Below are 15,800 nucleotides of genomic sequence, written 5' to 3'. Positions count from 1 at the left end.
TGTCTGGAGCTGGGCGGAGTGGTCTTCTCCTCCCGTGCGCACCTGGAGCGCATCTGCAATCAGCACCACCTGTGGCTGAGTATTTGAGAGCTGAGCAGACTACACTCGGCGCCAGACCGTCCGCGTGTACAACGTGAATGCCTCTAGCTTTGTTTGATTCCTGTTGCCTTTTTGCATGCGCTTATTTGGATTTTTTGCTACCCTCCAGACCCCTGCCTCTGCTCGCCCAGCTCCAGCTCCTACGTTCCTGTCCTGGTGTCGTCTCCTGCTCGTCTCGTCCTCCGTTCTGTCCTGCTCCCTGGTTGTCGCCTGGTCCCCGCTCTGGTTTCCGCCTGTCCTGCCTTCCCGGTACTGTGCCCGTCCTGATCCTCGTCCTGGTCCTGTTCTGCTCGTCCTCCCTGCACCGCACCTGCCTGATCCGTCTCCCGCTCCCCGGTTCCTGTACCTGCTTTGTGAACTGTTGAAAGACTGTATTTTCACTCCTCTGTAAATAAACACTGTTTAAACTCGCTCTGGTCTGCACCTTGGGTCCAAACCCGCCCGTTACGACACGCTGCACAAAGCCTTCTCCAGCACATCCCAAAGATTCTCAATGGGGTTAAGTTCTGGACTCTGTGGTGGCCAATCCATGTGTGAAAATGATGTCTCATGCTCCTGAACCACTCTGTCACAATTTGAGACTGATGAATCGTGGCATTGTGATTTTGGAATATGCCTGTGCCATCAGGGAAGAAAAAATCCATTGATGGAATAACCTGGTCATTCAGTATATTCAGGCAGTCAGCTGACCTCATTCTTTGAGCTGAACCTAGACCTGACCAGCTGCAGGAGGCTCGTACCTATTTCCTCCAGGTGGCTTTTTTTGGCCAGGCCAAATGATTTTACACCAATAAAGAAACAATTTAAAACTACTTTGGAAATTACAGGGACTGGAGAGTCTCACACTGGTGACATCACACTGGGAGAAATCAAAACGTTTGGCACAATTCTGGGAAAAGTTCTTTAAGACCCATTAGTGCAGGGATCCAACCTTTAGCTCTGGAGCTGCCAGTAGCTCTCCACCCTCTTCCATGCAGCTCTCCGCCCACTTCCACGCAGCTCACCAAGGGACTTTTGATGCTTAACTCTTAATAAAAGGATAATGATTTATGTTTTACAGATGTCTAACTGTTCCTCATCTAATGCCGTGTCTCTTGTATTTACTTTGTTTCTCAGTAGCTCTATGGCATTTTCATTTTGGAAAAGTAGCTCAAAGGAGGAAAAAGTTTGCAGACCCCTGCCTTAGTGAGAAGAGATAACTCCACAAAACGTAACTACACTGTCAAATTATCCAGACTGTAGTAAAAGAGAGTAAAATAAATATTAGCATTGGGGGAAAATATTCAAAATCATCCCATAAATATCCACTCTAAACAATCTGTATCAGAGTTGGCCATGAAAAAAAACATATCGGTTGATCTTTAATACAGTATAAGGTGTAATGATGACTCTTTCAGCAGCATCTCAGCATGTAGAGGGGACATTTCTGGCGACATTTGGACATTTTCAAATTCAAAGAAGACTTGATAAAGACATTCTGATTGTCCCAACAACTTTTGAAACATTACATTTAGTTTTCTCTTTATTTCGCTTCAAATACTGAAGGTTTTTGATTCACCATTTCATCTTTAAGGATTACAAAGCAACATCTTATTTTAACTAATATTGAAATTTTGGTTTCCCAACAAATTTCCCACCAATAGCTCCAGATATGTCCTCCTCAGGACTTAAAGTGCATACGACAGGTTCTCATGTTTTTCTCATTTGGACTTGGTTTAGGGGACAGTACCTGTGGTTAATATTTATCATGGTTTTAGAGTAGTTAAGTGGCAGTTTGTGAAGAAATTTTGAAAAGAAAAATACAAAAATACAGGAAGTAGCGCTGAGTTGTAAAACAGAAAATGCAGAGACAATTTACTCACAAGAAAGGCATTTTCTGAGATTTAAGAAAATAAAGGAGTAAATTATTTGTATTAGTCTAATCAAAACTATTGTGTAATTTAGACTAGTTTTGGCCCTTATTTACATTGTGGTTGCTAGGTAACAGTTATAGAATTACCTCTATGTCTGTCACATCTGCTGCTCATGTCCAACCAGGTAGTAGTAAAATTACCAATTACCAAAATTTAAAAACAGGACTACACTAGTAAAAATGTGAGTATGTTTTAGTGAAAAAGTACTCAAACCTGTCAGATGCACTTTAAACTGGTGGTTAACACTTTTCCATTTGAACCTTTCCCTCTGGTTTCAGTGAATGGCCGGCGCTGACCGATCCCTCACGTCTCGATTCCTCTTAAGTTTGACCCCTCGTCGGATCAGGACCAGATAATCCTCCGTCTCTGTTTCCTCCAAGAGCTCTGGAAGCAGAGGGGCCCTTCGCTCCGCCTCTGCCCGAGTGGAGGGCTGCGGCGGCGGGCTGGGCGGCTCCCTTGCGTCCGGGACGGTGGGGGTTTTGACGGGGATCATGGGCGGTCTGACGGGACCTGGGTTTAGTCCCAGGTTTAGTCCCAGGTTTAGACTCAAAGAGGGCCTTCGGAGGCTGGGTTTGGAGGAGGGAGCGCGGCGGATGGTGGCGACCCCTGGTGTTGGCACAGAGGAGGTGCATTTAGTCTGGTACAGTCTCCGATACGACAGGGACTGGTCGGGATTCCGAGGAAAACCGGACTTTTCCTGATCCGGAGTCTGAGGTTCGGCTTCAGAATTCACTGAGAAGTTATCCCCATCTGAGCCTGGAGAGAGGGAAGAAACAGTCCTGGTTTAGTCCTGGTTTAGTCCTGGTTTAGTCCTGGTTTAGTCCTGGTTTAGTCCTGGTTCTGTCCTGGTTCTGTCCTGTTCTGTCCTGGTTCAGTCTTGGTTCAGATCTGGTTTAATCCTGGTTCAGTCCTGGTTCAGTCCTGGTTTAGACCTGGTTTAGTCCTGGTTTAGTCTTGGTTCTGTCCTGGTTTAGTCCTGGTTTAGTCCTGGTTCTGTCCTGGTTCAGTCATGGTTTAGACTTGGTTTAGTCCTGGTTCTGTCCTGGTTCAGTCATGGTTTAGACTTGGTTTAGTCCTGGTTCTGTCCTGGTTCAGTCATGGTTTAGACTTGGTTTAGTCCTGGTTCAGTTCTGATTCATTCCTGCTTCAGTCCTGGTTCTGTCCTGGTTTAGACATGGTTCAGTCTTATTTATTTAGTTATTTATTTATTTAGTTATTTATTTGACTGGGACAATGCATGTTAATGAACAAACATGGTTCAACATGAATGTAAACATGCCAGATTATAGCCAAAGGCTAATTTCCATCTGTTGTCCCAGGGGCTGGGGTCACAAAAGGGTCAAGTTAAAATTGCACATTACATTTCACTGCACAGTCCACACAGTTGCACATTACACTCACTGCACAAATTAGTTCTAGTTCAGTCCTGGTTCAAATCTGGTTTAGACCTGGTTCTGTCCTGGTATACTCCTGGTTGTGTCCTGGTATACTCCTGGTTCAGTACCTGTCTGGTCTTCGGAGCAGGATGGGGTGTGGGTCTGGCTGCTGTAGGCTGAGTCCCTGTAAGACCCCTTAGAGTCCAGGTTTAATCCTCGGGTCAGAGCCTGGACCAGCTCCTCCCTGGGGTCCTTGTGGTCTTTGGACTGGACTGTAAGATGTCGCCCAAGTCGTGGCTCCTCCCCTGCAGCGATGTCATCGCTCGGGTGGCTGATGGGATCTGCAGTGCGGCTCCTCTTTAGAGCGCTCACCGACAGCTGCAAATATCATTAACAATATTCTGATAATTATTCTGCTGTATTCAAGACATCAGCGCTTTAGTCTACACATACACTGTAAAAGAACTGAGAGTCACCCACATGCAAATAAGTATTTGAACACCCTGTGATTTTGCAAGTTCTTCCACTTAGAAATCATTGAGGGGTCTGAAATTTTCATGCATTTCAGGTGCATGTCCACTGTGAGAGACATAATCTAAAAAAAATCTGGATATCACATTGTATGATTTTTTTAAATCATTTATTTGTATGTTACTGCTGCAAATAAGTATTTGAACACCTGTCTATCAGCTAGAATTCTGACCCTCAAAGACCTGTTAGTCCACCTTTAAAAAGTCCACCTCCACTCCACTTATTATCCTAAATTTAGAAGCAACCTGTTTGAGGTGGTTAGCTGCATAAAGACACCTGTCCCACCCCATACAATCAGTAAGACTCCAACTACTAACATGGCCAATACCAAAGAACTGTCAAAATGCACAAGAGACAAAATTGTAGACCTCCACAAGGCTGGAAAGGGCTACGGAGCAATTGCCAATCAGCTTGGTGAAAAAAAGATCCACTGTTGGAGCAATTATTAGAAAATGGAAGAAGCTAAACATGACTGTCAATCTCCCTCGGACTGGGGCTCCATGCAAGATCTCACCTCGTGGGGTCTCAATGATCCTAAGAAAGGTGAGGAATCTACCCAGAACGGCACAGAGGAGCTGGTCAATGACCTGAAAAGAGCTGGGACCACCGCTTCCAAGGTTACTGTTAGTAATACACTAAGACATCATGGTTTAAAATCATGCATGGCACAGAAGGTTCCCCAGCACACGTCCAGGCCCATCTTAAGTTTGCCAGTGACCATTTGGATGATCCAGAGGAGTCATGGGAGAAAGTCATATGGTCTGATGAGACCAAAATAGAACTTTTTGGTCTTAATTCCACTCGCTGTGTTTGGAGAAAGAAGAATGATGAGTACCATCCAAAGAACACCATCCCTACTGTGAAGCATGAGGGTGGAAACATCATGCTTTGGGGGTGTTTTTCTGCACATGGAATATATATATATATATATATATATATATATATATATAAAACCTGTTCTAAACGCTATCGCCAGCGACCTCGGGAAAGAAGGTGTCTGATTGGTCTGATTGGTTAATGTTCATATCTTGATTTACGAAAATCAAGTTGATCACGAGGATCATGTAGATCAGGTTAAAACAAACATTTTAAGATGAGAATGATGAGTCTGACAGCAGCAGTTACAGAGAGAGGCCATGATTTTTCAATAGAAATTAACTGGAGTCAGTGGAGTGGAATCGTACCCATGCTCACTTCCTGTTTGGAAAACAGCAGCTAGTACCATACCTGCCCTCAGTTTTCGACTGTAAGTCAGTACAGAAGGAGACAGACTAAATCTGAGTTACTCAAACATGTGAATGAAGCAAAACTGCTCTGTGGATGTTTGAAAAGGACACTACATTAGACCAGGGTTAAAGCTCTTCTGCGGAACATCTCATTACATAGGTTAAAGCTATTCTGTGGAACATACCGGGGCCGTGGCGCTGGGGCTTCGGGAGCTGTAGTCTTGGGAGTTGAATCCAGAGTCATGGGATGAGACGGAAGAGAGTCGAACCGAGCCACTCTGGACTGGACCAGATCCAGATCTGAACCGGAAGTGAGGAGAGCCAGAGGAGCGCGAGTCCCCACTGCTCACACTGTTCACCGAGCTACAGGAGGGAAGGACCTGAGTCAGCCCGAGTTTAGATCGAGGTTAACCCTGGTTCAGTCCTGGTTCTGTCTGGGTTCAGTCCTAGTTCAGTCCTGGTTCAGTCCTGGTTCAGTCCTGGTTTAGTCCTGTTTCAGTCCTGGTTTAGTCCTGGCCCAGTCCTGGTCTACTCCTGGTTTAGTCTTGGAGGAAGTGTCTCCATTGAAACAGACCTGGACATGCTGGACTTCCTGGAGGTGGAGCTTGGAGACGAGGGCGGAGACTGAAAGGACCAGGAGCAGTCTGAGGACTTCAGGTCTGTGAGCACCTGGACCAGAGACACAGAGGTTTAGTCCTGGTTTAGTCCTGGTTTAGTCCTGGTTTAGTCCTAGTTTAGTCCTGATTTGGTCCTGGTGTAGTCCTGGTTTAGTCCTTATTTAATACTGGTTTAGAAACACACAGAGAGTCATAAGCACCTGGATCAGAGGCATAGACAGTCCTGGTGTGTTCCTGGTTTAATTCTGGTTTAGTCCTGGTTTAGTCCTGGTTTAGTCCTGGGTTAGTCCTGGTTTAGTCCTGGTTCAGAGGAGAGGATTGTTACCTGGGGGGTGGGGAGGGGGGGGGGTGTTCAGAGGAGGGGAGTGTATTACCTGTTCAGAGGAGGGAGGGGGGGGGGTGTTACCTGTTCTGAGCGGGAGGGTTACCTGTTCAGAGGAGGGGGGCAGCTTGTGGGGGTCCATGCTCAGAGTCCTGAGGTCTTCACTCAGACTTTGGAGGTGAGACATCTCCCCGAGTAAAGACACCTCCTCGTCCTGAAATCAAAAATATTAGTGAATAAACAAATAAACATGTCCATTTAAATGAACCAGTTTCCCTCCTTATCTTTGCTCCACACCAGTTTGAACTGGTGTGGACTTTGAAGTTAATTTATATATATATATATATATATATATATATATATATATATATATATATATATATATATTTAAAGGAGAATTGATACTTTCCGATAATCACTATCACATACACACGAAACACTTGACAAGGACAGTCCAACAAGACTAAATCAGGTCTAAACCAAAACTAAACCAGGTCTAAACCAGGTCTAAGACAGAACTAAACCAGGTCTAAACCAGGTCTAACTCAGGACTAAACCAGGACTAAACAAGGACTAAACCAGGTCTAAACCAGGTCTAAACTAGGACTAAGACAGGACTAAACAAGGACTAAATCAGGTCTAAACCATGTCTAAACCAGGACTAAACCCAGACTAAACCAGAACTAAAACAGGTCTAAACCAGGTCTAAACCAGGTCTAAACCAGGTCTAAACCAGGTCTAAACCAGGTCTAAACCAGGTCTATCTATTGGGTCGTACCATGATGGGTCGGAGCATGGACACGAGGCAGCAGAACCTCCCCCTCTCCTCCACCAGGGCTCTCCTCACTGCACAGGTCTCAGCCTCCTCCAAAACCTGGTACTGACCCGACACCAACTGAATCGCACTGTCCAAGGCGGCCTGCTCCCCACGAACTGAGCAACACACCAGAGGGTGGTGGGTTAGACTCCCCATCTCTCATACCCTCCATGTGTGACTGTGGCAGAGTGGTTACCCTGTCTCTGAGGTTGTGGGTTAGACTACTGTTGTGTGTGAATAACATGACATCACCCAGGATTAACCCAGAACTAGCCCAGGATTAACACAGGACTAAATCAAGATTAAACCAGGACTATAACCAAGTCTAACCCTGGTCTAACCCAGGACTAATCCAGGTCTAAAGCAGGACTAAATTTATAGGACTAAACCAAGTTTAACCTAGGACTAAACCAGGTTTAACCTAGGACTACCCCAGGACTAAATTTATAGGAATAAACCAGGACTGAACCAGGACTGAACCAGGACTAAATCAGGACTAAACCAGGACTATAACCAGGTCTAACCCAGGTGTAACCCTGGTCCAACCTAGGACTAAACCAGGATTAACCTCTACTCAGTCTGCGAGGAGTGTGTTACTGTGGTAGAGTGGTTGTCCTCACTTTCATGAGGAGGTTGTGGGTTGGACTCCTGTTGTGTGTGGATAACATGAGTGCAGTTTGAACCTTTCTTTGCTTTTTTCTGCAGTTTGAGAGTGTCTGAAGAACGCTTCTTTATCTCCTGACGAGCCTTCTTATACTCTGTCGAAACAAGAGAAAAAACAGGGTTGAATAAGAAACAGTTTTTTTCATCAAGTAAAATGTGTCTTGTATAAGCAGCTCTTCAGTAAAAAAAAAAAAAAGTCCATTGTGTACTCTCTGCATCTAATTATAAAGTGTTCTATTGTCTAAGAATAAGGAAGTGCATGTTTACCATAACATCAAAACTCCGTTCTGGCCTCTGAGAGTTGAGAAAAGTGCTTATAAACTCATTGCGGTGAATAATTAGGCATTCAATTTAAACCAGCTCTAAGGCTTACCTGGCCTCAATTCTAATCTCTTTGTATTTATCAATAGTCAGTTTTGGGTGTGGCTGGCCAGGCAATTCCAGACCAGCACTAAACCAGGATAAAACCAGGTCTAAACCAGGACAAAACCAGGTCTAAACTAGAACAAAACCAAGTCTAAACCAGGACTAAACCAGGGCTAAACCAGGGCTAAACCAGGTCTACCTTTGGCGTGGTCCTTGTCCAGTGAGCTGGTGGTTCTCCTCCAGTCTTCCATCTGCTCCTGAAGAGGGTTTATGAGACAGTCCACAAACACCCTGCAGCAGGACACGATGTCATTAATATAATATTATTGTGTAAATCATATTTTAGACAGGTGTGGACAGGTGTTGACAGGTACGTGTCAGTTGTAGATATGTTTTGACAGGTGAGTGTCAGATGGGGACAGATGTTGACAGGTGTGTGTCAGGTGTTGACAGGTGTGTATGACGTGTGACAAGTGTGTGTCAGATCTTGACAGGTGCGTATCAGGTGTTGACAGGTGTGTTTATTGTGTGACAGGTGCGTGTCAGGTGTTGACAGGTGTGTATGACGTGTGACAGGTGCGTGTCAGGAGTTGACAGGTGGGTTTGTTGTGTGACGCGCGTGTCAGGTGTTGACAGGTGGGTTTGTTGTGTGACGCGCGTGTCAGGTGTTGACAGGTGTGTTTGTTGTGTGACAGGTGTGTGTCAGGTGTTGACAGGTGTGTATGATGTGTGACAGGTGCGTGTCAGGTGTTGACAGACGTGTTTGTTGTGTGACAGGTGCATGTCAGGTGTGTTTGTTGTGTGACAGGTGCGTGTCAGGTGTTGACAGGTGTGTTTGTTGTGTGACGCGCGTGTCAGGTGTTGACAGATGTGTTTGTTGTGTGACAGGTGCGTGTCAGGTGTTGACAGATGTGTTTGTTGTGTGACAGGTGCGTGTCAGGTGTGTTTGTTGTGTGACACGCGCGTGTCAGGTGTTGACAGGTGTGTATGATGTGTGACACGCGCGTGTCAGGTGTTGACAGACATGTTTGTTGTGTGACAGGTGCGTGTCAGGTGTTGACAGGTGTGTTTGTTGTGTGACAGGTGCGTGTCAGGTGTTTACAGGTGTGTAGGTTTTATGACAGGTGCGTACATGGACAGGTGTCTGAGTTTGGTCTCAATGCTGCGATGTCTCAGACACATTTTGGTCAGAGCCGAGCCTAAGTCCCTCGTCCCTCCTGAAAAAAAGAAGACAACAACAAATGAGACTGTTATAACCCAAACCTAGAGAGAGACAGACTACAGCCTACAGACTACAGACTAGACCCACAAACTAGTCTACAGACTAGAACCTACAGAGTAGAACCGACAGACTACAGCCTACAGACTAGAACATATATATATATATATATATATATATATATATATGTTACATTAGATATTTGGCCTGTATATGCAAGGTGCATTGTACAAATTGTTTTCCAAATGCAATAATTAAATTAAAATTTAATGTATTAAATTTCAGTTAAATACGGCCCTGGGCCGTAGTTTGCCCATGTCTGGACTAGATCCTAACCTTACCTATAAATCATGACCCTGTTCCTAAATTTCATTCTTTTTAATGACTGATGAGTGTCTCTGTGTGGGCCAAGGTACAAACAAACGACACGTAATGACATGGTTAAAAAATGTATTCAATATGCACAATATAAGACCTGACAGAGATGTGTAAAACACTTGGACCAGTAACTGAGGAACAGACTGGACTCCACAGGATGCACAGGAGCAGATGGACTAAACCAGGACTAGACCAGGACTAAACCAGGACTAAACCAGGATTAAACCTCAGGAGCAGATGAACTAAACCAGGACTAAACAAGGACTAAACCAGGACTAAACCAGGACTAAACCGGACTTAATCAGGACTAAATCTCAGGAGCAGATAGACCAAACCAGGAGTATACCAGGACTAAACCAGGACTAAACCAGGACTAAACCAGGACTAAACCAGGATTAAACCTCAGGAGCAGATGAACTAAACCAGGACTAAACAAGGACTAAACCAGGACTAAACCAGGACTAAACCGGACTTAATCAGGACTGAACCACGTGTGAACCAGGATTAAACCAGGCCTAAACAAGAAACTACACCAGGCCTAAACCAGGTCTAATCCAAGACTGAACCAGGACTAAACCAGAATCAAACCCCAGGAGCAGATGGAGCAGTTTCACACACTCCACTGGCTTCAAGCCTCACACTGAGAAGTAGCAAAATCATTCAGAACTCAGAGCACATGTCTGCAGCTACTATAAATATGGTTCAAGTTCATAAAGGCTCCAGTGCATTTCATGTGTCATCAGACTAAAGTGATTCTGGGGCAGGGATTGGACGAACAACGACGTTCTGAACCTGAGGGCGGTACTAAGGGCAGACAAACCAATCAGAACAGACAATGTTCCTTCAAGGTCAGAATGAAGATTTGTAAAAAATCTTTGTAAAGATAAAAAACCTTCAGAGCTGTGGTTGTTTTTGTCATGAAAACACAGAAAAAAACAGTGCAGTAGTGCAGAATCTTTTATTGGATTAAGAGATTTAACATTAGATATGACGCAATTACATCTTCTAGAGTTTACCAAGACTAATCCAGGACTAAACCAGGACTCAACAAGGACTGAACCAGGTCTTAACCAGGACTAAGCTAGGGTTGAACCAGGGCTAAACCATGGCTAAACCAAATCTAAACCAGGACTAAACCAGGACTAATCTAGGTCTAAACCAAGTCTAGACTAGGAGTAATTTCAGGACTAAACCAGGTCTGTTCTGTGAGTCTCATCTCATGCCTCTCCTCAGGGACAGTCTCCACCCGTCTGCAGCTGCTCAGAGGCGCTGGGCCATAACTCAAACACCCCTCGGGCTAAATACAGAACTGAGTTGGTCTCTGGAGAAACGTCTGAACCAAGAACATCAATGACGCCACAAATATTACACTTTTGTTCCAGAAAAGTCCAGGTTTAGTCCAGGTTTAGTCCTGGTTTAGTCCTGGTTTAGTCCTGGTTTAGTCCTGGTTTAGTCCTGGTTTAGTCCTGGTTTAGTCCTGGTTTAGTCCTGGCTTCACTGTGCTTTAGTCCTGGATTAAACCTGGTTTAGATCTTTTTTAGTCCTGCTTAGTCCTGGTTTAGTCCTGGTTTAGTTCTGGTTTATTCTTTGTTTAGACCTGGTTTAGGCCTGATTTAGTCCCAGTTTAGGCCTGGTTTAGTTCTGATATAGTCCTAATTTAGACCTGGTTTAGACTTGGTTTAGATCTGGTTTAGTCCTGGTTTAGCCCTAGTTTAGACCTGGTTTAGTCCAGGTTTAGACCTGGTTCCTTAATTCCTCCCTTCCTTGTTTCCTGTCTCCTGTTGCCCTCGGTAACAGAGGATGACAATGTTACTATGGAAACCACTGCCCAATAGAGCTTTAGCATCAGAAAAACATAACCAGAACTAAACCAGGACTTAACCAGCACTGAACCAGGTCCAAACCAGGTCTAAACCAGGACTAAACCAGAACTGGATTTAAGGTCTATTCTCCCGCTATATTTCTTCAACCACACCACAACATCTGCACATTAACTACAGACATTTGACCTGCTCCATCTCAGTCTGACACACAGGGATACAGCAAGATGGGAGGGCATCTGACACACAGGGATACAAGAAGATGGGAGGGCATCTGACACACAGGGATACAAAAAGATGGGAGGGCATCTGGCATACCTCTGCTGTTGGAGGCGAGGTCGGCCACTTTCTGAAAGGCATCGAGAAAAGCAGCTACGGCCACAACCGTCGCTCTGAAGAACAAAGAAAAAAACATTTCAGATTTGTTTAAATTACTTTTTACACATTTGATTTTTGTGTTTGATTTTGGACTCTGTGTCTTTCACATTACATTTTATTTATATATTCAAACAAACCTGATTTGGGAATGCAGTTTTCCAGCTTTGTTGATGAAATCGTCCCAAATCGGAAAACTGCCCTGAGGAAAGAAAAAAAAAACAAAACAGACAATTAAACTTGTACTTTTGCAAACTCTCTCTCTCCCTGTCCATCTCTCTCTCTTTCTCTCTCTCTGTCTATCTCTTTGTCTCTCTGTCTCTCTCTTTGTCTAGCTCTTTGTCTCTTTCTGTGCCTCTCTCTTTCTCTCTCTCTCTTGTCTCTCTCTCTGTCTCTCTTCTCTCTCTCTGTCTCTCTCTCTTGTCTCTCTGTCTCTCTCTGTCTCTCTCTTATCTTTCTCTCTCTGTCTATCTATGTCTCTCTCTCTTGTCTCTCTCTCTGTCTCTCTTCTCTCTCTCTGTCTCTCTCTGTCTCTCTCTCTTGTCTCTCTGTCTCTCTCTTATCTTTCTCTCTCTGTCTATCTATGTCTCTCTCTCTTGTCTCTCTGTCTGTCTCTTATCTCTCTGTCTATCTCTGTCTCTCTCTCATCACTCTCTCTCTTTCTCTGTGTCTTTTTATCCTCTCTCTAGTTCTCTCTCTCCTTATGTCTGTCTATCACTCTGTCTCTTTCTCTCTCCATCTTTCTCTCCCTGCTCTTTCCCTTTCTTTTTTTCTCCTCTTGTCTTTCCTCCTCCTACCATTTCTCATTTTCTGTCCTTTTTGTCTTCTCTATAATCCTGTCTGTCTCTTTTTCTTTCCTTCACCCCTCTCCATTTTTCTCTCCACTCTCCAAGCCTTCTCCAAGCCTTTTCCAGCTCTCTCACTCTCTCTCATTATCTTTATCTCCCCTTTCTCTCCTCTTTTCTTCCTCATTCCCCTTTCTTTCTCTCCTCTCTTTCTCCCTCTCTCTTTTCCCTACTCCCCTTTCTCTCCTCTTCCTCCCCTTCTCGGCTCTCTGTCTTCCCTCCTCCCCTCTTCTGCAACCTCTCTTCTCGCTCCTCTTCTCCTTCTCTCTCTCCCTCTTTCCTCCTCCCCTTCCTGTGTCCTCTCTCTTTCTCCCCTTATGGCCTCCACATGCTCTCTCCTCCCTCTCTTCTCTCTTCCCCTCTACTGTCTCCTCTCTCTCTCTTCTCACCTCCCTTTTTGCTCTCTTCCCTCCTTCCTACTCCCTCTTACTCCTTGCACTCTTTCCCTCTACACTTTCCTATTTCTCTGCTTTTTTCTTGTTGACCCCTCCCTCTCCTCTCCCACTTCTCCCACCTCTCCCTTGCTTTCAATCTGCCCTCCTCCCCTCTACCCCTCTTCTCCATCTCTCTTGTAGCCCTTTCCCTCCTCTCTTTCTTTCCTCTCCCTTCTTCTCTTATTCTCTCCTCCTCTCCCACCTCTTCGTTCTCTCCTCCCTCTCTCCCCCCTTTCCATCTTCCCTCTCTCCCTTTCCCCTCTCTCCCTTTAATTCCCCCCCTTTCCCCTCTCTCTCTTTCTCCCCCTCCTCCCCATCTCCACTTTCGCTCTCCCCCCTCCCTTTCCCCTCTCCCTCCCCCCTCCCTTTCCCCACTCTCTCTCCCCCCTCTCCCTCTCCCCCTCCCTTTCCCCCTCCCTTTCCCCTCTCTCTCTCTCCCTCTCCCCCTCCCTTTCCCTCTCTCTCTTTCCCGTTCCCCCTCCCTTTCCCCTCCCCCCTCTCTCTCTCTCTCCCCCTCCTTTCCCTGCTCTCTCTCCCTCTCTCCCACTCTCCCTTTCCCCTCTCTCTTTCCCTTCGCTCTCTCTCTCCCTCCCTTTCTCCTCTCTCTCTCTCTGCTGATGCTGGAGTCGGTGCTGATGCTGAGGGGTGTGTCCCGCGTCATACCCTGTAACCGTGGTAACAGTGCTGCAGGGGGAGGGGGCACACTCCTCTTCTCCTTCGTTCATTCATCCCTTGCTCCCTCTCCTCCGTCCGGTTCTTTATACTCAGATCCTTCTCATTCTTTTGTTTATCTTTTTTATAAAAAGACTAAAGACTAACAAGACCTTCCTTTGGACTAAACCAGGACTGAACCAGGACTAAACCAGAATGAAACCAGGACTAAACCAGGACCAAACCAGGACTAAACCAGGACTAAACCAGAATGAAACCAGGACTAAACCAGATCTAATCCAGAATGAAACCAGGACTAAACCAGGACCAAACCAGGACTAAACCAGAATGAAACCAGGACTAAACCAGGCCTAAACCAGGACTGTACCAGGACCAAACCAGGACTGTAACAGGACCAAACCAGGACTAAACCAGGACTAAACCAGGACTAAACCAGGACTAAACCAGGACTGAACCAGGACCAGACCAGGACTAAACCAGGACTAAACCAGTTCAAACCCATGAATATACCACACAGGGGCAATAAACAAAACATTAACAACCTTTTTTTTTTTTTTTTTAAACTAACCCAGGTCTGGACCAGGACTAAAACAGAGGCTCCTCCTTGGTCAAACGTTGGCCAGTCACAACAGAGACATGTTCTATTCCATTCATTCTTAATGTTAAACAGATTTTATTGTTATCAACAGTCATTTTATTAAGTCAGTAAATGACGCTCTGACTGGACATGGCTTTGACTGGACACGGCTGTGACTGGACACGGTTCAGACTGGACACAGCTCAGACTGGACACAGATCTGACTGGACACGGCTCAGACTGGACACAGATTTGACTGGACACGGCTCTGACTGGACGCAGATCTGACTGGACACGGCTAAGACTGGACATGGCTCAGACTGGACATGACTCAGACTGGACACGGCTCTTTATAATTTCCTTAAAATGAAAAAAAAACTGTTCATAATGAGGCGAGAGGACTGAACCTGGATTAAACCTGGACTAAACCTGGATTAAACCTGGACTAAACCTGGACTAAATCTTGACTAAACTTGAACTAAATCTGAACTAAACCTGGACTAAACCTGGACCAAACAGGGTTAAACCTGGGTGAAAACCAAGGCTATGAGACCAGAAGTAGACCAGGACTAGACTTGGTTTACATTTTACAACAGTTACATCACTCTGTCTGCGTTCATCTGACACACTGACCCACAAACTGCACTGCAGAACCAGACCAAGTATAGTCTAGAACCAAGGTCCAAACAAGGACCGAGCCAGTTCTAAACCAGGACTGAACCAGGACTAAACCAGGACTAAACCCAGTCTGTGGTACCTTCATGTCGGAGATGACGGTCTGGAAGAGGCCCCCTAGCGCGCTGCACTCTCTCTCCATCACCGTCTCCATGTTGTATTTTCCACACTGTTTGAGCCTCTGTCCTCGGCCTCGTCGCCCGCCTCTCCCCGCTTTGAGAACCAGACCGGAGCTCCGGAACAGCGCGCTGCGGCGCAGGGTTTACCCGGCCTTAGGTGAGCCTCAGGAGGGTGAAACCATGGCGCTGAGGATGGAGCCTGAAGGAAAACAGTCCGCACTGCCGCACGCACGCGCACACGAGCACACGCCACTGCTTGATGCGAAGGAGCCTGGAACGCGCATGTAGTCCGGGAGCGCGCACAGCAGTGACCACGCCCCCCAGCACGAGGGGCGCAGCGAGAGGGCTCCTCAGACATGCAAAATGTGCTCATTAAAGGTCCCACATTACTCACGTTTATGATCGATGTGTAGCTGTGTTTTGCTTCATTCGCACATGTTTAACACACGAACCCTGCATATTTAGGCTGAGTTCTTCTCTCAAACTGACAACACCCTTTTCCACCTTGTGATGTCATCTGGTGATACAGGAAGTGCTCCACTGTGTTTTTGAACTCCATACACCTTCACTAGAATCATTTAGATCATTTCAGCTCTTGCCAATCACTATTGAACTAAAAGTAAAAGGAACTGTTCACTTGAAAACTACCACTTTATGACATCACAACATTACAACAGGTTACAACATTATAACATGTCCTAACGATCATAAGTGTCAATTTTGTGCAAAGTCAGTATAAAGAAGTAGACAAAGTAA

At 45.6% G+C, this 15,800-nt stretch overlaps 1 protein-coding gene across 1 annotated transcript; it reads right to left on the bottom strand.

Moving 5' to 3' along the window:
* Positions 1-2,233: 2,233 nt before the first annotated feature.
* Positions 2,234-15,279, bottom strand: LOC117378379 (protein MTSS 2-like). Its single transcript, XM_055225245.1, has 12 exons — positions 15,008-15,279; positions 11,863-11,924; positions 11,666-11,739; positions 9,063-9,147; positions 8,130-8,221; positions 7,585-7,659; positions 6,863-7,017; positions 6,191-6,298; positions 5,720-5,814; positions 5,331-5,508; positions 3,517-3,766; positions 2,234-2,768 (listed from the first exon to the last, which is right to left on the bottom strand). The coding sequence occupies exons 1-12, from the start codon at positions 15,077-15,079 to the stop codon at positions 2,287-2,289; spliced, it is 1,728 nt and encodes a 575-aa protein (XP_055081220.1). The 5' UTR covers positions 15,080-15,279; the 3' UTR covers positions 2,234-2,286.
* Positions 15,280-15,800: the final 521 nt, after the last annotated feature.

The sequence above is a fragment of the Periophthalmus magnuspinnatus genome, chromosome 11 (assembly GCF_009829125.3).
Source record: "Periophthalmus magnuspinnatus isolate fPerMag1 chromosome 11, fPerMag1.2.pri, whole genome shotgun sequence".
Taxonomy (NCBI): domain Eukaryota; kingdom Metazoa; phylum Chordata; class Actinopteri; order Gobiiformes; family Gobiidae; genus Periophthalmus; species Periophthalmus magnuspinnatus.
Note: the sequence above shows the minus strand (reverse complement) of the source record. Positions and strands in the feature narration are given on the sequence as shown.